Consider the following 24331-nt stretch of genomic DNA (forward strand, 5'->3'; position numbering starts at 1 on the left):
TCTTGACATATTTTCTTTTCCTTTTGATAGTTTCCATAACGATTTCAATGAAACACTTAACTATATAATCTAGACTTAGTCTATGTCTACATGGAAACAATTTTTTGAGTAATCTTAATAAAACAATCTTTTATTTCAACTGAAGTATAATTGACACACGATGTTTCACTAGTTTCAGGTGTACAACATAGTGATTTGACAAGCAAAACAATCATTTTTACTAAAATATATGTTTTCCTCTTATGACAGACCAACACACACCTTATTATTCTGATTGGCAAATTAAGCAAACAACTGTGAACATAGATGTAGTAAAAATGTCCTCAAGTATTTTATGTCATAGTTGTACAGCGCTGTAAGATTTTATATACTAAACATCAAATAATTAAAAGGGAAACAACCTAATGGTAATCAGATTTGTATTTTAGAGTGTACTTCCATAGTTCCCTTACTGTGAATTGCTATTCTAAGCCAAATATCTGAATTGGTCAAAAAACAAACTGTCAACAGGAAGTGTTATTTTAGAAAATTAAGGTGAGTTTTTATTTCATGACATGCTTAAAAACTGGGTTGGTGGGAAAGAAAGGAGGAGGCAAAGTCATTTTGTGCGGTGGGCCATAAAACTATGGCTATGTCCTCCTGTTCCTCAGCTGGAACTTTCAAAGGCAGCCATGCCATAGTCCTACTGTGTGGAGTCAGGAGGAGTAGAGTGAGCAGCAATGTTTCTGACTAAGGCTAAGTCAGATTACAATTTGTCAGTCAGAGTTTAGTTAGGAGAAAGAAACTTCAGCACTTAATTGAACAGAAAGTATTTACTCAGAGAACTGTTGAGTAGGTATAAATAATTGTAAACTAGGTTACTGGAAAGGTGACAAGAGAACACTTAACATATCATGGTGACAGCAAGTATGAGAAGAAGCTACCACTCCAGAGGCTGGAGGAATGGTGGAAAGGGGTTGAAATTTAAACTTAGAAGCATAGAGGAAGGATGCCAGGGGCTGAAGCCACGGAGGAGGGGGTGATGCTAAAGTGATTTGGTTTCTTTGGGGGTGGCAATGAAGCTGGTTCTGTGAGTGTTGGAAAAGTTGGCAAACTAGAAACACCTGCAGCTGTGGGAGAGCCCTTCAGTTAGTGGGGTGAAGAGGAATTACTAAGGAGGATCTGCCACCCCAGGAAGCCAAAGGAAAGCCTAAGTCCCTTCTTGGTATTTTCTGTTGGTGGCCTACCATTGAGCTGGCCAACAAAGCAGAAGGGTCCCCTATAGAGTCCCAGCTCCAGCATCACAATATTTACTATAGAGGGGTGAGTTTGAAGCTGAGTGACAATAACTTAATAAATAAAACAATCTATCACTAAAACAATTGATCATTACAATAGGGCATTTCATTCCTCGATTTAAAATCATGTTGTTCATGTTTAGATTTTTTTGTTTTGTTAATTCTAGACTATGTAGTATTTTTGCTGTCCTAGGAATATAGAAGAGAAAAGATACATCTCATTTGCTCAGTGAGAAACTAAATTCCTTTGAAGGTCTCTTCAAAGGATTCACTTCCACCAAATATACTTCAAGTTGAATTTTATCAACTGAAGTTTTGAATTTAATTAGCAGATTAAGTTACCTTTGAGAAATAGATTTTTTATTTTCCCCTAATTCAATTTTTCTCTTTCTCTTGAGACATGGCTAACAAATTTGTAAGGGCAATTCAAAGACATCTTCACCTCTAATGTCCTATCCTTATTGAAAAGTAACGTTTTTCAATGAAATGAAGAATTGGTGGGAAAGTGTACAAGGGAACAAAGAAGAGAGGAAAATATGTTGATAGATCTGGAACTAATCTTTCACAGATTTTTTTCGTCCTGAGACTTTGAGGCTGTGGACGTAAAACAGTTACAGGACTTCGGAATGTAAACACTATTGTTTAAAGTTATAATAATTCCAGAAATCCTGTATCAGCATTCACATAGATACAAGCTCTAATGCTTATAAATCTCAGCATCCACTATGTACAGCCGAGCTGATTCACACTGACCGAGTATCGGATAGCATTCTTCTTTAAGTTTGGAAATCAAGGAAACCTTAACTTTTTTTTTCCTCTTTAAAGGGAAGAAGAAGAAGAAATTAATGAAGAGGAAGTGGAAAGACTGAAGGCAGAGTTAGATGAGAAAAAACAAATGATTGCTACTGTCAAATGCAAGCCTTGGAAAATGGAGAAGAAAATTGAAGTTCTCAAGTATGGTGCCACTTTTTGTAATTAGACATACTTTCCCTGATTGCTGATCTCCTAAATCCTCTGAGTATTACCTGTATTTTATACATAGTGCTATCTATAGTATATCACATACATAAAATACTCATTATTATATATAATATTCATGGTCAAAGACACTCTACAGCATAATATATATGTTACATGTCATGTATGTGAACACATCATATGTATGTACATATATGCTTATATATTAACATCATTAGAGAGGCTGAACTAATGATTATATTTTTCAAAAAACTATGAGCAAACTCATTGTTCAGAGTCTTATAACCTCTGGTCACTTTTAGTCATTTGTTCCTTGAACTGAGACTTTGTTTAGTTTAATATGTTCATTCCTATCTCTCTGTAAGAGATAATATATTTGACTTTTACACGTTTGTGTGGCTTGCACATTCATGTTTCTCTGCAGGGTCCCAGCCTCAAATGATATAATCAGGTGACAGCTCTCTTTAAAGCACAGGGATGATATTAAGCCAACAGAACAGTACACAGGATTCCAATTAAGGATTATGCTAATAGCTATTCCATGGTGACATGTCAGTGACCCAATTTCAGTCTTCCGTTGGGTGTTGATGAGAGTACAAACACTCTCAGAGGCGCATGGATTTGCCAGCTCCCTATATGAAAAGACAAATGATTCTCTCTTTCTGAGGGATGGGAGCAGATTCACTTCTGATCACTTCTGAGGATCACACTCTATTTCCTTGCCAAGGTTGTTGGGGAGGTGAGGCATGACTACGAGGGAATGTGTCTGTGATAACAAGCATGTTTATATCTTTCAGTTGTGCTACCAATTGCATTTTTCCGCAGAACCATTTGTGTAAATGGTCGTAAATTTCCAAAGCTATCTCTCCACCGGGATATTGAGTTAATAATGTTAAATATTATAGTGTAGTATCATTGTCTTTGGTGATGAAAAAAAGAACTGAAGTAGTTATGAGGATATTTCACTTCTAATCTTAGCTTTGCAAAAGAGTAGGTGTTATTTAAGGACATTGCTTAAGCTTCTGGGGCCTCAGTTACCTCATATCCAAAATAAAACAAGATATTCTAGGTCTATCCTGTGAAATGGGAACCTAGCCATCATTTATAATGGCATCGTTTTGTTTTGCGGAATGAAGTTTTCCAAGTTCCAAACAATGGTCTTCCCAGCAAAGTTCTAGATCACCGCAGTTGTAGGCTGGGAACTCCATGTGCATTGGACACACCAGCCATGAATGAAGGCAAAGACAAGCAGGGTGCCTGGTTCCATGGAGCGAGTCATGTGTGTGCGTGTGCATATACACGTGTGTGGGTATGTGTGCATGTGTCTGTTAAAATAGTTTTCATTCAGTGAAGTGATAATGATGCCAAATTATAGGTTTAAAAATGTCCTTACTTGGCAAAATACAAGTTTGGCAACCACCTTATGTTGCTTCCGAAATATATTTTGAAAAATTACTGGCCATAAAAATCCCCACAAACTGGAAACCACAGGTAACTGTGTGTAGAACATTGTCACATTGGAAAGCAGTGATACTGTGAAATTTCAAAGCATGGTGTGAAATTGAGTAAGAATGCCAAAGAGTGGATCTTCCCTTTCTACCTGCAGAAGGCATAGAAATACCCCCCACTCTCCCTTTTCTCTGTCTCCCATGTAGGGCCGTGGAGCAGGAATGGGCTTCTGATTTCAGTTTGAATCTCAGACCTTCCACTTAATAGCTGTGCAAATTTGAATGAATTGTGTAGCTCTCTGCCATTCAGGTTCCTTATGAAATTACGCTAATTTACAGGGTTATTGGCATCATAAAGTGAGATAATTTACATAAAACACTTAGCACGGCGCCAGAACATACCACATTGCTGGGAAGCACAAATTGTAATTATTATTTCCTCTCAGGACAGAGTCAATGATGCCTGGTCCCCTGCAGTGTGACAGGAGAGATGGAGAGAGTGTGAGACAGGCAGGGCTGAGTGGAAGCAGACCTAGCCAGGGACAACCTTGGGAACCCTGGGGGATGGTGACACATTGGTAGCAGTCTAGATGGGCAACCAATTTTGACATTCCAACAAAGAACAGAGCATCTTGATAATTTGGCAGAATCTGGGGCCAAACTACTTTCAGGTCTTCCAAATGTACCCAGGGTAATCCTTGGCAGATTCCAGGACCTGGAGCCTTGAGCTGAGTCCAGGAATGAACCCATTTTTGGAAGGGGGGGAGAGAGAGAGGGATTGGGATGGCAGTAAGAGAATACCAGGCCCTATTGCTAGGGCAGAGATTGAAAATGGGGAGTCTGCAGCTCAATCCAGGTCTTAGGTCTGAATGTTAGGTTTTTAATTGGCCCACATGATTTTTGTTTCTTTTTCTTTTATTATTTTTTCATTTTACATTCATATATATATATAACATGAAATTTGCCATTTTAACCATTTGGGGGTATATTTTTTTATAACATTTTTTCTTTGTTGTCAAACATTGAAAAGTAGGAGATTTCACATTAAAAAAAAAATCCAGGGGCGTCTGGGTGGCTCAGTCGGTTAAGCGTCTGACTGTTGATCTCAGCTCAGGTCTTGATCTCAGGGTCGTGAGTTCAAGCCCCACATTGGGCTCCACGGTGGGCATGGAGCCTACATTAAAAAAAAAAAAATCCAGACGTCCAGCTTCTGCTGGACAAATGGAGGATCTGGACCCTCATTCTTTCAGGGAAATAGCAGCTGGGACTTGGCATTCACTTTTCAGTGTGCACAGTTCTCAAGCAATCCACATCAGCTGCTCATGCTACTTGGTTAAACCTTGCATGCATTCCAGTCTGCTGCCTCCTACCCGTGCAGCAAGGGAGCAAGTTAGGCATGTTACCAAGACAGTGATTCAGAACGTCAGCTTCAAAGCCAGCTTGCAGAATGGAAGCTCAGATGCAGGGCCAGAGAAGAAACAACTATGGCTTCTCACCTGTCAGTAATGCTCACTATCTTGTGACGATTCTCCATGGCCAGAAGTGGGTCCTGCTTTGTAGCTTTGCAATTCTCTGCACAGCTGGTGCTGGTGGTCACGGTCAGCCTGATTCCCTTGATTTCAGCCTCTGTGATGAAATTGTTGGCACTATGGTGCCCGGGCTTGTCTCCCTTTATGGGTTTCTGAATGTTGTATTGAGCTTCTCCCTCATGGATTTCAATCACATTATTAGAGCAAGCAGTCAATATTTTATAGTAGAGGTAAAGGTTTCTCTGCCCCAACATGGAAGTCAGGGAGCTTTTCTCCTACCCTTTATCTCTTTCAGGGATGTCTAACTCTGAGAGAATCTTTCTGAGGATTATGTTATTCCCAGAATTTACCTCTAGTCATCAATCTTTGCTAAGTATATGGAATCCAAGGCTCAATATAACTAGAGCAGATACTGTGATCATAGGTTTGGATCTGCATCCAGGTTCCAAGGCTTTCCATCTGGCTCTGGACTCTGAAAAACTGGTGAAACTTCTAAAACAGATTTAAGAGAGGGTCAGGCTTTCAAGATGTGTTTTAGAGTAAAGCATTGGGAATAGTAGCTTATTCTGAGGATGCTGTCGGGGCCGGGGTGGGGCGGTGCTCGGGGGTAGTTCCCACATTCTGAAAGAGGATCTACCACTAGCAATGTGAGCATCTTCAGAGCTGATGGCCAAGCGACAGTTAAAATAAGCAGTTAATAATAGGCACGAAGCCCTAAAAATGGGTTGTTAATCCCGAAGGACTCTCAAATACGGCTCAGGAATTGGAGCTTGGCATTTTCAAGGCCAGCAGTATTGGCTTTTTCTGACTGAGGAGAAGCTACATCCTTTCCACTGTCGCTGTGGAACTATGTTTTTCAGTGTGTTTTCCTGTGTGTTAATGCAGTTTTGTACATTCATGTGGCCTTAAACCTGTTGAATGATAATCTCCGGGCGGGAGGGCAGATGTGTCTGTCCCAGACTACAATATGCATATTTTTGTTTTCTGCTCTGAAAGTCCTTGATATACAGTCAGGATTGAGGGCCATGTCTTTTGATTCTGAGAAGCAGAAAAACCTCAGTAAGCAGAATGTCCTACTCCATAAACTGTTTATCGAATGGGTGAGGATATGTTGAGGGGTGGGACAGGGGAAGGGAAATACTGGTGTATTTTCCAACTATTTGAAAGTCAATTTCTATGTTTTATTAGTAACTAACCAAAAAAATATCCAACAGCGAGGATTTTAGGCATAATTTGTTTTTAAGTTGTTAATGGGTTTCACTCAAGTTGGTTGACCAGATAGATCATTCCTCCCTGTAATCGGTGGCTGCACTAACCTGGTAGCAACCACCACAGGTGATATAAAACACCTGGATGGAAAATAACTGGTCTACTTATTATTCATCCTGAAACCTCAAACCTGACTATACCAGAACATTCTACGGGGTAGATGTAAAGCCTGCCTGACTACACCTGAACGAGCAACCATTTTATTTTGTTGCAGTAGGGTAGGTTGGGGATTGAAAATTAAGAGACGTGGACTCGGGGCTAAGTTCTACCTCTAACATCACCTCTCTGAGCCTCATGGATTTATTTATACAATGAAGGGATTGGATTGTGGCTGGTGGTTTTCAGACTGCTTTCCTCAGAGTTCCAGTGGTTTGGTGAAATCCTTTCAGGGCAAGGGAGCAGAGGTTAATTAAGAGTGGTGCTCGGCTACACCACCAGCTTCGAGCAGAGACTTCACGGTTTCCTTCTTCTACACAATGTACTTGTGTATAAAGCACCTGTTTGAAGGGAAAAAAAATGCTTCTGTGCCTATTAATACAAGAAATAATTAAAAACCCTCACTTAACTGATTATTTAAAGAAGCTGATTTTGGGGAGGGAGCAGTTCTCACATTTCATGAGTCTACAAAGCAGGGTATGGGAATACTCCAGTATACTTTTGCATGGAAATGGCTCCTGGGTAGAAGCCCTTTTAAATTTATTTATTTTGATAACAACCATGTTTACTTAGCTATACCGACTGCTTTAATTTCTTAGCTTTGTGGTCCCCTGACCCAATGTTTCTGGGAGTTGTTCATTGGCTAACTTGGCCTGGTGATTTATTAATGGAACATTCAGTAAAGCCAAGAAAGTAATTCTTAGGATTTTAATCACCTTAAACATGTGCTTTTAATGGTCAGCTAGTCATTAAGGTAATATTCTTCCTTACTCAATCTTCCTTCACCCTCCAGTATTCTTTTTGTTTGTTTTGTTTTTGATTTTGTTGTATTTTTTTTGGTCAGGGGAACGAATATATTTCTAGGACAATAAGAATAGACTGGAGTTGATTTCCTTTGCCAGAGCCATCTGGGAAAACTAGCCCCCTGGCTCCCATCCATTCCTCTCAAGTTTCCTTGGAGCTTGAGATTTTTATAAGTAAGAATCATGATTTCTCCTTTGTTTCACAAAGGCCTTTCCTTTATGTGTCATTATGAAGGAATGAAGACTTCCACACAAGAGGACCTTTAATCATGTGTACACACCTACTAACACACGCTTTAACCATTTGGGATTCTTTTTCGTCAATAACTCAACCAAAGCAGCGGCTTTCAGTTCTTGTACTTTATAAGTACCTTATGTATATTGATTTTCTCGTCCAAAGAGTGGAGACTCTTGGAAATCAGTGCATCTGAATTTTGTTGATCAAGATGTAATGTTGACATCCAATTTTTCTTTTTTCTTTTCTTTTTTAAAAATTTAATTTAATTTTTTAATTTTAATTTTAATTTTAATTTTTTAGAGAGAAAGTGTGTGTGAGTGGGGGTGGGGAGGGACAGAGGGAGAGGGAAGGGGAGAATCTTAAGCAGGCTGCGTGGAGCCTGATGCAAGGCTCGATCTCACGACCCTGAGATCATGACCTGATCCGAAACCAAGAGTCTGACACTTAACTGACTGAGCCACCCAGGCACCCTGACATCCAATTTTTCTATTATTTAATAAATGCCTAGTAGGTATTAAGCATTATGCTGTGACCTTGGGCAATTTTCTTAACTTCTGCAACCTTGCTTTTTCTCACTTATAAATGGGGATAAAAGTAGTACCGCTTTGTAGAATTATTGAGAGGATTAAATCAGTTAAGATCTAAAGCACCTAGAATGATGCTGGCACATAGTAATCATTCACATGTTAGCTACTATTATTTTACTATCATAGTTTCATTTATCACTCTCAACCATCCTTCAAGATAGGTATTGTTACTTTGGTTTTGCATGTAAGAAAACCAACACTCTGAGAGGATAAGTAATTGTTTATGCTCAGACACCCATTAAGTGGTAGAACCATGATTTGAACTTGTGTAGAAAATTACTTTGATGAGATGGAGATCTTTAAGTCTACTACTGGGCAAGCTCTACCAGTGGTCATGGGACTGAAGGGTTTGTAGACCAAACTAACATGCTCAAATCACATGGTCTATTAAGTCAAGTTAAAGTATAGTGACAAGTGAGAGCAAATAGATGGGATAAATAAACACGGCAGGAAGGAATGGCAATAGAGTGGCATAGTAGGCCACAGGATCACATTTCCTGAATCCTGGATTTCACAATGTTCACATGCCCTGCCTCTCTTATTCTACTGATGGTGTGGTTCAGAGGACTGAGGTCCCGGGGCACCTGGATGGCTCAGTCAGTTAAGCGTCTGACTCTTGATTTTGGCTCAGGTCATGACCTCAGGGTTGTGAGATCTAGCCCCACATCAGGCTCGTGCTGAGTGTGGAGTCTGCTTAAGATTCTCTCTCTCTATCTCGCCCTCTCCCTCTGCCCCCTAATTCCCACTGCCTGAGCTTGCACGTGCACTCTTTCTCTCTTAAAAAAACAAAACAAAACAAAACAAAAAACCAAACAAACAAACAAAAAAGAGGACAGATGTCCCAAAGGATCCTATAGAATGAAGATGACAGGCCAATGATAGGCATTTGCTCTATCAGAATGACACCGAGCAAGTACGCTTGACTATAGTAGTTCCTTGTTAATTAGCCTGTTGAAATGCTACAAGTTGTAGCCGCTTTTCTTGAGCAGAACACACATGAGGAGAACAGAAACATATTGGATGACACCCATGGGTGGTCAATTTAGTGGTGACAGATAATCAGTCTCAAAGTGACAGCATCATAAGTTGGCCTTTCCATCCACTTCTAACTATAATATTCTTATTTGTTCATCGTATTTTCCATCTATTTTCTGTCTTTCTTGGGCAGGTATTACAGGTTACTAACGTATTTACTATCTGTATTGGAACACATCTTATTAATTATGCCTATGTGTCACATGCTACAGGTTTATTTATTAGCTATACTTAGCACATCTTAGCACATCCTATGTGCTGAACCAGCTACATAATTTGCAGGATCTGGTGAAAATGAAAATGTAAGGCCCTTTGTTAAAAAATAAAAAAAAATAATTCAGAATTTCAATTATTCAATTATTCAATTATTAAGAATTTCAAGATACCAATGGCAGAGCATTAAAGTAGGCACTGGGCCCACCTGATTATGGGGTTCTGTGTGACTACATAGTCAAGACACACCAAATTTACCCTGCCTGTGAGTTTCACCTGAATATTATGAACCAAGAGCTTTCTTATTGTCTATGCTTAATATTTCTGATGAGTTCCATCCATTACCATAGCATAATGGAATGGTCTCAAATAATTCAGCAAACTCACTAACCAGAACTCAAGTCTATATTACTCCAAAGACAGTGTTCATGCCCTATAGCCCTATATAGGTGTTCTTTTTAAATACCACTTTGAACATGTCATCCCTATGTTCAAGGCCTTCAGTATCTCCCCAGTAATTAACAAAGTTTACAAGCTTAACAAATCAGTGAGCTCTACAATCTGGATTCACACTCTGAAGTCCAGCTTCTTTTCCAAATCATGAGTTACTGATGACGATGACCATGAGGTTTGGAGATGGATGGTACCATTTTCAATTTTTTTTTTTTTTTTTTTGTCTACTATGTATCAGATCTTGTGCTAGGAGATGCTTCACACATTAACTTTTTTAATCCTCGTAAGCACCTTGAAAACAGAAAGTTATCCCCATTTTACAGATGAGAAGGCTGAGATTGACAGAGGTAAAGTAGTCTCACACAGCTAGTAACCATCAAGGTAAAGATCAAATCCAGATTTCTCCATCCCCAGAACCTCATTTTTTCTCTATTGTACCACTCACCGCTTCTCATTTGAGTCATGTTTTCCAGGGAAATGAGGTATTATTCTGCTAATTCAAGATTCCTCTTATTCTAGTGTTTATTTTAACACCCTGCTAAATGTCTTTCATTTTGTAATTTTCTGTAGACATTCTCACTTCCCTCAGGTATCCTCTCCAATTTTCTGCCATTCTTCCTATGCTTCCTATGCTACTTCTAGTTCTACCTCCTTTGTGAATTAATCATCTCTCCCCTGAGGTCCCTTCTCTGCCAATTGTTATAGAAATAGAACTCAATTAGACTTTCTCTATTATTTGTTTGACTCTGCTGTTATGCTTTATTATATTACATTTAAAAATTGTATGTAAATCTCTTTCTCTTCAGAATAGATTGTGAGCTCCTGAGGATGTGAAAGGTGTCTCACAGCTCTGTGGTTCTGCAGAGCCTAGCGTAGTGCTCTGTACATCAGAAACATCCAATTACTATCTCCTTGTGGGTGGCCGCATTAATGGTGGTTTCTTTTATTGTGGGACACTCATTGCCAAGGCAAGAGAATCATGAATATGACAAAGCATTTTATGGGTCTGCATGAATTTGTGAATAAAAGGCAAGAATGTGCTGGTAAAAAGCCTTGGTTTGTAGCATTTGCCGATTTCCATGGTGTAAATACTCCCATTATGATCAATTTCAAGGTACTAACAGTTAAGAATCTGCTTACAAAATCCCTGAAAATTCAACAGTCAGTGGCTGATCTCACAGCACCTCATAGGGGGATCTAAGAATGCCCTTGATTAACTAAGTTTATGTTCGAGGGACCTCAGTCTGGAGCAATTGAGAGCAGAGGCTAAAGAAAGAACTGTTTGTTATGCTATAACATATTTTCTTTATTCAATCTGTAACCAACAATGAAATGCTTGAATTAGAGCTGCCCGTGAGAAAGACAGGCATTGTTCTGTTAATTTCAGCATTCCTGGTAACCTCTTATTCTAGTGTTTATTTTAACACCCTGCTAAATGTCTTTCATTTGTATTCTAGAATTTCCTCCCATATCTGTGAGTATTTACAGAGTTTTAATCTTTCTCTTTTTACCTCCTATTCTGCTCTTCTCTCTCTCTTATTGAAGTATAGTTAACATACAGTGCTATATTACTTTCAGGTGTACAATATGATTCAACAATTCTATACATTACTCAGTGCTTGTCATGATAAGTGAACTCTTAACCCCCTTTATCTATTTTACCCATCCCCTACCCACTGCCCCTCTGGCAACCACCAATTTGTTCTCTGTATTTAAGAGTCTGATTAAAAAAAAAAAAGTCTGATTTTGTTTATCTCTTTTTTTTTTTTTCTTTTTTCTCCTTTTAAAATTCAACTTTAAGAGGAAATTTTTTTATTTAAGAATAATCGAGTCTTGATTGGGATCTGAAATCTCTTCTGACTTATCATTCACATTTGAGTTCACCTGTACCAATTGCCTCTCTTATCATTTTCATTGCATAAGAAATAGTCTTTCCTATTAAATAAGAACAATGATCCTGACAATTCTTTCTTTTTGGATTTAACCTGTTAATATTTGCTGTGTTATTGTGAGTGGTTAGAAAAATCACTGTGGGTAATTTTAATAATGTTTTTCAAATAATATTTTGAAATTCTCCCTTAAAGGATGCCAATAGGAACCACATGAGAAAATTGTTTTGTTTTGTTTTTTCCTTGAGATTTGAAACTTTTTCAGTTGTCAAGGAAGTCAGCTCTGAAACATTGGGGATACATATACTTTTGCCTACCAAAAGTTCTTCTTTATTTCTTTTATGATTTATTTAATCTTTCCTATCTACAGTGTACCATTTTACCAGAGTTACCTGATGTTCTATTCTTCACCCTGGTTTTGCAAGCTTTTCAGGTGGCCCACTGGGCTCCAGCTCCTATCTCTTTTAGAGAGTTGTGAAGGCATTTATGGCTCTTGTACCGACCTCAAAATCCCAAATACCCTCCTCATTAAATCAGCCTGAGATTCTGCCCAGATGCTTGATGGAGGAGTAATTAATGGTCATTGGAAAATGGTCTAAAATATGCCAATATTCAAGGTTGCTCACGAGACTCTTGGCAATCAATCTTACTCACTACCTTTCACAAATATCTGCTTATCCAGAATTCAAATAATCTCAAAGTTCAAATAAACAGGGATTTTTTTTTTTACAGTACACCGTAAGATAATAATAATTATAATAAAAAGTAAATATTAGACAAAAGAAAGTTCTAAAGTTTTCTTCTAGATAGATAAAATATGGTTACTATCATCTTCTTAACTTCAGACACACTGAATCAGTTTTCCCACGTTGCCAGAGTATCCTCCCCTCCAACCATTTTTGATAAATAGCAATTTACCTAACTTACATTCTTTAGAATGTCAGCTACTGGTGACAGCTAATTTTCATAACTTGTTATTAGACTATCCATAGATGTATTATCTTTGAAAGGTGATTAAGAAGAGAAATTCACTAATTACACTTAAAATGATCTAGAAATGCTTTTAAATATGTTTGACATAATACATTAACAATAAAAGGAAAGCAAATGTGTACATGATAAGCACAGAATATGATTAATTTGGGAAATGTGCCTTTTTTGTTTAGGGGAAGTGTCATCCAGATCTTGGGTAAGGTACGAATTCTGAAAGAAACCATTTACTTTATCAGGTTTACAATAAGAGAATAATGAAGGCATTTTTTAAAAAAGATTTTTATTTATTTATTAGAGAGAGAGAGAGAGAGAGAACATGAGCAGGGAGGAGGGAAAGGGAGAAGCAGGCTTCTTGCTGAGCAGGGCCCCCCCCCTCCACCATGTGGGGCTTGATTCCAGGGCCCTGAGATCATGACCTGAGCTGAAGGCAGACATTTAACCAACTGAGCCACCCAGGTGCCCCATAAAGTCATTTTTGAGGATGTTTTTATGTATATGACCAAGGAATGGCAAGTGGAGTATTACTTTGGGGGATTTAAATAAGCTTTTTGCTGTAGAATAAAAGTGGTTAAGCCTTATTAAAATGCATATCCTACAGTAAATGTTTGGAGAACATTATATTAGAATATCATGACAAATTAGATGGGAAGAAGAAAGGGGAATAGTTTTATGTATTCAATATAATGTGTCTAAAATTTCTTTCTACAGTTCTGAAAATTAGAAATTTTAAGTATTATAAATCACTTCTTTCAAATAGCTGTTAATTATGTGTTGACAGTATACATGCATGAATTTGCATATATATGTATATGTGTGTATATATATATATGTCCATTATTTCACATATACATACACAAACATACTGGGATATCTACATAAAGACACGACTCTCTGGATGAATTAATGTTTCATTTTATGCATATCCTATTGTAGTGTTTCTTTCTTAATTTTTTTTTTTTTTAAAGATTTTTATTTATTTGACAGAGAGAGACACAGCGAGAGAGGGAACACAAGCAGGGGGAGTGGGAGAGGGAGAAGCAGGCTTCCCGCTAAGCAGGGAGCCCAACGTGGGGCTCGATCCCAGGACCCTGGGATCATGGCCTGAGCCCAAGGCAGACGCTTAACGACTGAGCCACCCAGGCGCCCCTATTATAGTGTTTCTTTTTTTTTTATTGTTACGTTAATCCCCATACATTACATCATTAGTTTTAGGTATAGTGTTCCATGATTCATTGTTTGTGCATAACACCCAGTGCTCCATGCAGAACGTGCCCTCCTCAATACCCATCACCAGGCTAACCCATCCTCCCATCCCCCTCCCCTCTAGAACCCTCAGTTTGTTTTTCAGAGTCCATCGTCTCTCATGGTTCTTCTCCCCCTCCGATTTCCCCCCCTTCATTCTTCCCCTCCTGCTACATTCTTCTTCTTCTTTTTTTCTTTCTTAACATATATTGCATTATATTATAGTGTTTCTTGACCAATGCTTGGTCACAAGCATTAGGAAAGCTTAGAAGGGAGGCTCTGCAAGAAAACAGTGAAATAGTCTGACTTCAAGTCAACTGAGTAGAAAGCCTAGTTCACTCAGGAACATAGAATGCTCTGTGGGTGACCTCACCTAAGTTGTGTTGCCAAGTGCTCAGGACAGACCTCTAGATTTAAGTTTGCCATGTAGCAAGCAGTCAAGTTTACTAGGTAGTCTCAATTATTTGCAGAGCTCGCTGAACTGCCATCATTTGAAATTTCTTGCCCACTCATGGAGCCAAAGGCAGAACACACTGTTCCAACAGAAAACTAAGGCTCTTTTTTAGCACTCCTAAATATCACAACACAGCATTTTGAAAACATATTCCATAGTACTTAGAAATGTTTAGCATAGGGTAGAAACATGAACACACGGGTATTGTGCAGAATCGTTTTACCCAGGCTTCCAAAGCAGAATGGCCTCTCTCACTCTGAGGCAATGCCTTGTAAATCCATCTGTTTACAGTATTCAGAATTTATTGCATGTGTTTGATTTAAATGAACATGAACCGAGCAAAATCAGCACGGTCTGCCTGCCAAGCCCTGTCAATGGTCTCCTGAAGAGCTGAATGTAAGTCTCTCTAAGAATATGAGCTTGTATATGTGCTCCATGGTGGGAATATTGCCTTTGTTAGAAAAATTCCTACAAACCGATGCCTAGAATGCCTTTCTCTGCCTACTTGAATTCTATCGGTGCTTCCGATGCCCAGTTTAATTCTTCTCTCATCTACATCTTCAACAAGCTCTCAGGCCTCCAGTGTCCTCTCCTTTAAAGGTGTTGAACATTGTTATATAACAATTTTATGGGCTTATATCTCATTTTTCTTAATGGCATTTAAACTTCAGAAAAGAATCCACGTTTCTTTTATTTCTTTCAAAGCACTTAACACATTGCTAAGAATAAACACACTCAATAAATGCTTAGAAAAAATGGCTAAGTATACCATGTCTTCTCTATTTTTATGTGTCCTTGTGCCAATCACATGAGGTAGATAATGATGTTATTCAGGGGAAACTGGGAGCACTGAGCTCCAATCCCAGACAACCTGGGACACTTACTCTTTGGGAAAGCTTGGACCCTAATTTCATTAATCTAATCTTCAGTTTCTCATCTCTGAGACGGGGGTAACCATAGTTGCCACCTTGCTGGATTTTGTAGGGATTCAATGAGATGATGGGCATAAATAGTGCCCAGTACATGGCAAGCATTTATTATATGTTAGCTGTCACTGCCATTACTGCTGCCCATCACATTTTACAGATGAGAACACTCAGTTGGGATCCATAAGTCTCGTAATTCTCCCAAGAGCACACACCTAGTGTGTGACAGAGCCAAGATTCAAACCCGTGTCTCAATGATAAAACACAGATCATAGAATTGAATAGAATGTAGTCGTATTCAAGGGAGAGAGATTCCTTTTTGCCTCTTAGCACAGAGACGCCCCTAGGCTTTCTGGAGCAGCACAGCCCGGCTGGAGTAGGACTCAGGCTAGAATTCATCCCTGCATCCTCTCAGGCTGAGGCATAACTGGGTCTTCCGAAGCTGGACACCAGCGTCCTCACGGTGGGTCTCAAATGCGGGTCTCTCCCAGTCATTTAGTGGCAAGAACAATTCTCAGTCTTCCCACATCTCGTCATCTGATGGGAAATGGGTTGGCTTTCTGAGAGGTTTTGCCTGGAAATACCTTGTCCTTTCTCAACTTTGTCATTTGGAAACTCAGGCATAAAAATTGAAGTCAGCACTATTAGTACTATTACTATTAATAATAGTTCCTATTTATAGTGCTCTTACTGTTTGCCATGGACACATTACATGTGTTATGACTAAACTTATTGCGTGCATTATTTCACATAAAACACAGGACAACCTCATGACAGAGCTATTAGTATCTCCATTTCATAGATGACGCAACCAAGCATCCAACCATTACCACCACTTCCACAGCATCTCCTTTAAAAAAATCACTTCCAGTATTAGGATGATTTTAAATAACACTACCTGTCTAATCATGGAGTTCTATTATCTAGGAGGCCTACAGTCCTTATTTCCAATCTCTGTGCATGAGAGTAGCTTCCAACCTCTGAAACTTCCTTTCAGTTACTCAGTACTATTTTAGGAAAAGTCAGAGTTCTGACTTGGAGTCCATTTAAATTGGTTGATTTTTTTTTTTTTTTAAAAACAACAGTGTTTACTAAGAAAAGACTTCTCATTCTTCTGATCCCTTTTACTGGGAAGTGTTCATGAGCACAGGTCTTGATTACAGTTGCCTTAAAGACCAGTTTTGAAATGTCTTTCCTTTACTTGAGCAATACATTGGTTGCCTAATCATACCATCCAACTGAAAACAAGAGGAAAGAAGAGTCAACTTAACCTAACCCAAAGAGGGAACATGTTTCCTGGGTTGAGATGTGTCAAAGACAGCATAGCATGTCCTGACTCCCCTGTGTGATCAGGGCTGTATCATGTGTTGTGGGTAAATTATCTATTTTGTAAGTTAGGCCAAAGTGTGCTCCTTCAACTAACTGTGAAAGCATTCTTGAAAGCCCATGAAACCTTATTATTCTAATTACCAACACAAGGGGTTGATAAATGAATTATGAGGCCAGGTATTATTGCCATTAAATAGATCTCACTCAATTATTTATCCCTGGGTCTGGGGTTACAGTGCAGGGAGCTGTGCATACTGCACCAGGGCTGGCTTGAGCTCCAAGACCTGGAGACTGGATTATAGACTTGGCAGGCAGCTTCTGTTGAATGCAATTCAAGGGAATGACACACATTTTTCAGTCAGACATTTGGATGGTTTGAAGCCAATGGATATTCAAAGTTTATCCACAAAATCTTATTCATTTTATCTGTGCAAAAAAAAAAAAAAAAAATCCCTTTAAATTATCCAGATACATACACATGGGTAGGAAGTTGAATTACCTATAGGAAAAACACAGATGTTTTCTTGCTTTTTAGTTTTCAAAGGCTCTGCTCTTTATTTTCTTAGATTCTGATATCTGTAATGGGCACATTAGTGTGATAAGCATCAGTCAGTGCTCATCTCCATATTGGATAGTTTCTTTTTGTATCTTATTTCTAATAGCACAATGAAAGATGTTGTCTTCTGGTTAAGAAATCTGTTAGTGGAGAGGATGGGATTCGAAGCTACTAGTTTTTTTTTTTTCTTTTTTCCTGAAATCATGCAACTCATCGCAAAGGTTAGCCTGGAAAATAGTGTTAAGAGATGTTCTGTCACTGAGTCACCAATTTCTTCCCGTCCAATGTCCCTTCCTCTAGGCCAGCAAGCTGCAAAAGTGCTTCCTTATGTCCTGAGAGCATCCCATTAGGAGGTTCAAGAATCTGTTCTTGCTAAAAAAATTATTCTCTGCCCACCCTTGTAACCCCTGGCTTTATTTTAACATCATCCCCTAGACTTCTGATGAGTTGAGTCCTCTACTTATTTTGGCAAGAGTGGGCAATGGGAAACAGAAGAAGCTACAATGACTCTTTAGGGATCCGTCTGGTATGAAACTTGGGGGAGGTATTTTGGAGAATGGAGGAGGTGGGGCATTAGGGAAGAGAAGAAATTTCTACCTGAGACTACGTGGAGTGGAGTGAAGTCCAGGTTTTTATCTGAAAATCCATGTCAGAATCTGTATGTTGAGGGTGGGGTGGGGTAGTACTTGGGAGAGAAATATGAAACTATTCCTAGCATCGGGAAAAATTTGTCAGTTGAAGAAACAAATGATAAAACCTTGTTTAGATTGTTCCAAGGGAAATTATATTTATAATAACTGACAAAAACCTTATGAGTGCCATATAAAGAGATTCCTATATTATTAGATGGATTTATGATTAATTTTGTGGTGATTTTAATTTAGTTATAACCCCGACTTCCCTCTCTCTCTCTCTTAAATCTTGCTAGTTTAATGATCTTATAACATAATCATCAGTTCACAAAATTAAAAATCTTGTCAGAAATATGAAGTAGAATAGCTATTTCTTTACACTTATGGCTGCTTAGAGCAGTCATGTTTTCTAATTGGCCACTCATCGAGCAAGCGATGTAACTCTAAAAAACCAAACTGAGCATCTTTTAAATTACCTGCTAAGTATCTAGAGTAGCAAATATGCCCATAACGTAGGCAATTTACATTTGAAAAACAAATTTTGATTTTACTGCGAGGAAGAATGTTTGAATCTCTATTTCTATGTGTTTATTAGAATAGAGTGATGTGATGATTCCTATGTATACTTGGTTGTAGGAATTTCAACATTCTTGATGCCAAATAATTGAATTATGGCCGGTTCCACTATGACACCATGTATGGGTTCCTAAAACCCACCACACTGTGCAAAATAGGGCAATGAAAACCACAGGGCTTATAGGAAAACTGGGGCTAGGGGAATAATACTCAGAAATATCATCAATGACACATTGACAAAGATGGATATAAAGTGGCGGCAACATTTTACACAAAATTTGCGTTATGCTTAAGTTGTTCTGTAATGCATCAATCATGTTAGAACAGGTTTTCAGTTCTGAAACAACTGTTACAGGAGAATCCATTGTGTAATAATCCCTCCAACACTTTCGCACTTATGATGGCACCTTCTTGCTACCACTGGGCAAGCAGGGAAGCCGTTGCTCACCCTCTAGTTTGTTTGTTGAGGAATCTTGACCTGTTAAAGGCCACAAAGTAACTGAGGGAAAGTGCAGATCATGCTCACATGTGTGTGAGTCCTGGGCATGCATGCCTTCCTCTGAGAAACAGGACCTTCCTGAACATGTGTACAGAGAGGGTCAAAAGCACGGGCAAAGTCACAGAGACAAATCACAGAGGCTGGGTTAGAACTCAAGTTAGAGTCGAGTTTAGTTTAGTTCAACATTTTATAAATGTCTGTGAGGTGCCATGCTCACTCCTGCCATATCATCTCTAGAACATATTGTTAATGCTTAAATGGGATATGTTTTCTTGATTGCATGGATGGAGAAACCCAGCCGTGAGACCTCAGCTTATACTTTTTGATAGGGCTTCATTAAACATTTTAGAATATGTAGAATGTTTTAGAAACCATTTTCAAATTAATCTTCATAACTCAGAGGTCATGTCAAATGTCAGGGCATTTGACGACAAGGCCAGTCTAGTAACCCTTCCCATTTTCCAGGGGTCTGCTCTAGGATGTTTCTCTTCTCCTCTTCTCTTCTCTTCTCTTCTCTTCTCTTCTCTTCTCTTCTCTTCTCTTCTCTTCTCTTCTCTTCTCTTCTCTTCTCTTTCTCTTCTCTTCTCTCCTCTTCTCTTCTTTTCTTTTCTTTTTTTCTTTTCTTTTGTTCTCTTCTCTTTTTTTTTTAAGATTTTATTTATTTATTTTAGAGAGAGAGTGAGAGAGGGAGCACAAGAGAGGGGAGGGTCAGAGGGAGAAGCAGATCTGCCTCTGAGCCAGGAGCTGGACGCTGGGCTCAATCCTAGGACTCCGGGATCATGACCTAAGCCGAAGGCTGACACAACCGACTGAGCCACCCAAGGCCCCTGCCCTATTAAGTTTCTGAGAAGACTCATGTAAAAGGGTGCAATTCCAAAGTTTCGGAAGGACTTTGCCTTGGAGCATCAATTAATGTGGAAAATACAATTATTGGATGCTCCCCTGTCTGTATGTATCTCAAGTTCTGCCTCTTAGCTCCACTTCCAGAAGGTTTAAGTTTATTAAGCACCTCCTCTGCTCAAAGTAATGGTCAGTGCTGTGGGGGATACGAAGGGACAAGATACTGTCCCTGCCATCAAGGAACTCATCTGGGGGGTCTGTTTGATGACTGAAGAGAATCTACTCCATTGCACTTGTGTTTTTATGGAAGAATATGGGGGGTACACAGGTGCAGGTGAGTAAGGAGGTGCCACTGTGGAGTCACTGGCGAAGTCAGCAGGTGCATGTTGGGTTTTGATCACCGGGTATTATAAAATCATGAATTTAGGAGCGCCCGGGTGGCTCAGTCGGTTCAGCGACTGCCTTCAGCTCAGGTCATGATCCTGGAGTCCCAGGATCGAGTCCCGTATTGGGCTCCCTGCTCAGCAGGGAGTCTGCTTCTCCCTCTGACCCTCCCCTCTCTCGTACTCTCTCTCTCATTCTCTCTCTCAAATAAATAAAAAATCTTTAAAAAAAAAAATCATGAATTTAGCACTGTCACTAAGGAACAACTTACCAAAAAAAAAAAAAAATCCTTGACTTCATTTTTTCAAAATTTACTTTGTTTGTTAATAAGCTTATTTATAGTCATACGTCGAAGGGTCTTATTCTGTAAAATCACACATTCCAGGGGCCAACCAACTGACAATGTTGCAGCTGTGGAAAGGCAGTCCAGGTTTGGGTTCTTCTGGGTGATGCCCTCTATGGCCCCTAAAAGGTCAAGACAAGCCTGGGCCACCTCTCTTTTTAAAATTCTTTTGGCATGTCAAACATAAAACAATAGCAAAATTGGCCAAAGTTACGAAATTGTAGTATATTTAACATTAACCATTCTGCTGAGTGGATGCTTTTCTACACACACACAAAGACACTAATGTGACAACTGTAATGTGTAACTATTTGGGAATAAGGTTAAAGTTTATATTTGAGACCCTTTCGGAATGTGAAGCTAAAAGTATTCCTTTCCTTTCCCTTCTTCCCTCAACCCCATTTGCTGCACATAATATGATTCCTCTGTTTCAAGTCATAATTGGTTTTATGAGATTAAATACCAGGTCAATAAAGTATGTTCTATGTCAGTTTGTCCTAAACTCTTTGACTTATTATTTTTTTAAATAATCCTTAAAAAAGAAGAAAAGAAAATATTTTAATTTAATTTTTTTTTAAGATTTTATTTATTTATTTGGCAGAGAGAGACATAGTGAAAAAGGGAACACAAGCAGGGGGAGTGGGAGCGGGGGAAAGCAGGCTTCCTGCGGAGCAGGGAGCCCGATGTGGGACTCGATCCCAGGACCCTGGGATCATGACCTGAGCCGAAGGCAGATGCTTAACAACTGAGCCACCCAGGCGCCCGAAAAGAAAATATTTTAGAATAAACATTCTGACTGCCCGAATCTGAAGTCAACTTTGGATTCAATTTTATATGTGGTAGAAATGAAAAGAACTAGTATTCTCTATTTTGACACTTAGAACAAATTACTTGCTTTTTGATGATCCAGCTGATTAATAATAATAAATGAGACTAAAATATCTTATTCTTCCTGGCCAGAATTAAAAAGCTTAAACATCTGTTTCAAGTCCTGAGCTTGAAATAGAGCTTAAATTCATGTGCTAAGGGTCTAGAAGAAATAAGGCTGCAAACCTAATAAAATGAAATGTCCACTACCTCTATCCTATGATTCTCAACCTATACCTCCCTTACCCCTTATTTTGTTTTATTTTCTCAGGGAAGCAAAAAAATTTGTGAGTGAAAATGAAGGAGCCCTTGGGAAAGGGAAAGGAAAGAAGTGGTTTGCATTTAAGTTGATGATGGCCAAGGTAAGCATTTTCACAACTCAATTTGGTTGATGCCATGCATTCTCAATGGCAGCCATATTGATTCTAAGGAGGAGAAAATTGGTTCTGTTATGGGAGAGGGAAAGCATCTTACATTTTCTATGTATGAAGCACGTACACACATAAAGTAAATACATAGTATATCTGTGGTATTAAAATTTGGGGCAGGGCATGATTCAGAAAACAAACAAACGAAAAGGCCCTAAAATACTCCTTAAAGGGGTTAAAATGAAAAATAAGTTGAGAAACATTGATTTATGGCAAAAGACTTACTTGTGTGATTTTCTCACCCCTGAATGACAAAGACTGTGCCCCTCTCATTTTTATTCCCTGGTAGTGAAGGGGTTCTGGGTTAAAGTTTCTTTCTCAAAATGTCTACAAGCTTTTGGGCCATATAGCTCTTCTCTCTCAGGCACATCAACTTATACATTGAATAGAACATGAGAAAAAAAACAAAAGATATACCAATATAAAGACAGATTCTTGGAAAATATAGAAAAGAAATTAACATTTATTTAGTATTTACTATATGTTAAACACTGACTGGATCCTTCTATGAAGTTATCGTATTTAATTCTCAAAGCAAAGTAGGTATGTAGGCATTATTGTCCCCTCTTTACAATTGTTACCCCACTTGTAAGCTAAATGCATTTCCATACAGATGGGGTTTTGTGAATAAAAATCACAAATCTTACGTATGAAATAGAGATAGAAAGATTTATGATGTATACCATGGATTAATTTTGTCTGTTTTTATAATTTAAATGAATAGAATCTTATAGTATTTATATTTTTGTTTCTGCCTTCTTTGATGCAATATTATATTCATGAGATACATTCATGTTGTGGCAGCTCTAGTCCATTTTTATCAATATGTTGTATTCTATCGTATGAAGGTACCACAATTTATTAATCCATTCTCTTGTAGATGGACATTTGGATTGTCTCTAGTTGGGGTCATCTTTTGAACTTCAGACTTGTCTCATACTCTTATTTGGGCCCTATATGCCTGTCCATCTCACACGTGATCCCAGCATAATGCGCACTTACGCAAAGTTATTTGCCCCATTCCCATTCTTCCGTGTGGTCCTTGTGGTCCTCTTGACCACAGATGGCCCAACAGTGTGGCATAAAATGGAAGGACGGTCTTTTATAAAAACTAATGTGTGATTCTTTTTCTTCCTCCCTTTTCTATGATACCATGCCTTTCCATTTAATTAGATGCTCTACTTGTACCAGAATAAAAAGTGTCCTATGTCATAACACTTACCATCCTGTATTGAAGTTACTTGTTTATGTTCAGCTTACTCTAGTAGAGTAAGAAGCCCTTCAAGGCAGGAGCTATGTTTTATTCATATTTCATCAATTTCTTCACGCAATGAGTATCTAATTAAACACATAAAATTTGCCGATCGCCTAATATTAGGTGCCAACTCAGTTCCTGCTCCCTTATTGTCTGTCAGAATACACAGATCTGTCTCAGCCTATTTGCTATAAAACAGGAGATCCATAAAAGTTTTTTTTTAATTGAATTGGTGCGGAGGTGGTTGGGGAAAAGGGAGGCAAGTAAAACCTACTCTTTTCCTCTTTTTACAAAAAGCCTTACATGGCACCAGAGAGATCTTTCCAAGCTCATTGTCTTGTGATATTTTGGGATGGGGGTGAAGGATAAACCTCTTGGCAAACAAGAGGCTGAGTTTTAGTGTTGTATTTGGCTTTCTTTTCAGAAATGGGCAAAATTTCTTCGTGATTTTGAAAACTTCAAAGCCGCCTGCATCCCGTGGGAAAATAAAATCAAGGCAATTGAAAGTAAGTGCTCATGAGATCTCATTAGATGGGAAGGTTGTTTCATAAGCTTATCAGATGCCTTTCTCAGTTTCTATACTATTGGAAAGATTAAAAACAAGAAAATGAACAAACAAAAATAACCATTTTCTACATTCTCTTTGTACTGTGAAAATTTGCAAGCACTTACCAATCACAGCACTGGAGACCCCACTCTCCCTTTCTATGTTAGACCAAAATATTCTCATTCTGACCTTTTCTCTCCTATACAAGTAAGTCAATATTGTGTCAATGACACTGAGTCGTATATATCACTGGGAAAGCAGCAATTTTATATTGGCAATGAATATGACATTGAAAATATATTCTTATGAGAGTTAGAAAATAATCAAAATGAACAATGTCTAAAAAGAATGAAGAAATCTTGGGGCACCTGGGTGGCTCAGTCATTAAGCGTCTGCCTTCGGCTCGGGTCATGATCCCAGGGTCCTGGGATCGAGCCCCACATCGGGCTCCTTGCTCAGTGGGGAGTCTGCTTCTTCCTCTCCCTCTGCCTGCCGCTCTGCCTACCTGTGCTCCCTCTCTCTCTGTCAAATAAATAAATAAAATCTTAAAAAAAAAAAAAAAAGAATGAAGAAATCTTAAAGCCT

The 24331-nt window shown here is 38.7% G+C and overlaps 1 protein-coding gene across 1 annotated transcript in view; it reads left to right on the top strand.

Annotated features, from left to right (window-relative positions):
- Window positions 1-24331, top strand: part of TMC1 (transmembrane channel like 1) — a 172811-nt gene that overhangs the window by 30250 nt on the left and 118230 nt on the right. The window contains exons 4-6 of the mRNA XM_032427487.1: window positions 2103-2231; window positions 21788-21878; window positions 23624-23705. Of these exons, the coding sequence (XP_032283378.1) occupies window positions 2103-2231; window positions 21788-21878; window positions 23624-23705 (302 nt within the window). The remainder of the gene's footprint in view (window positions 1-2102; window positions 2232-21787; window positions 21879-23623; window positions 23706-24331) is intronic.

Source organism: Phoca vitulina, unplaced genomic scaffold (genome assembly GCF_004348235.1).
Source record: "Phoca vitulina isolate PV1807 unplaced genomic scaffold, GSC_HSeal_1.0 scaffold37, whole genome shotgun sequence".
In the NCBI taxonomy this organism is placed as follows: domain Eukaryota; kingdom Metazoa; phylum Chordata; class Mammalia; order Carnivora; family Phocidae; genus Phoca; species Phoca vitulina.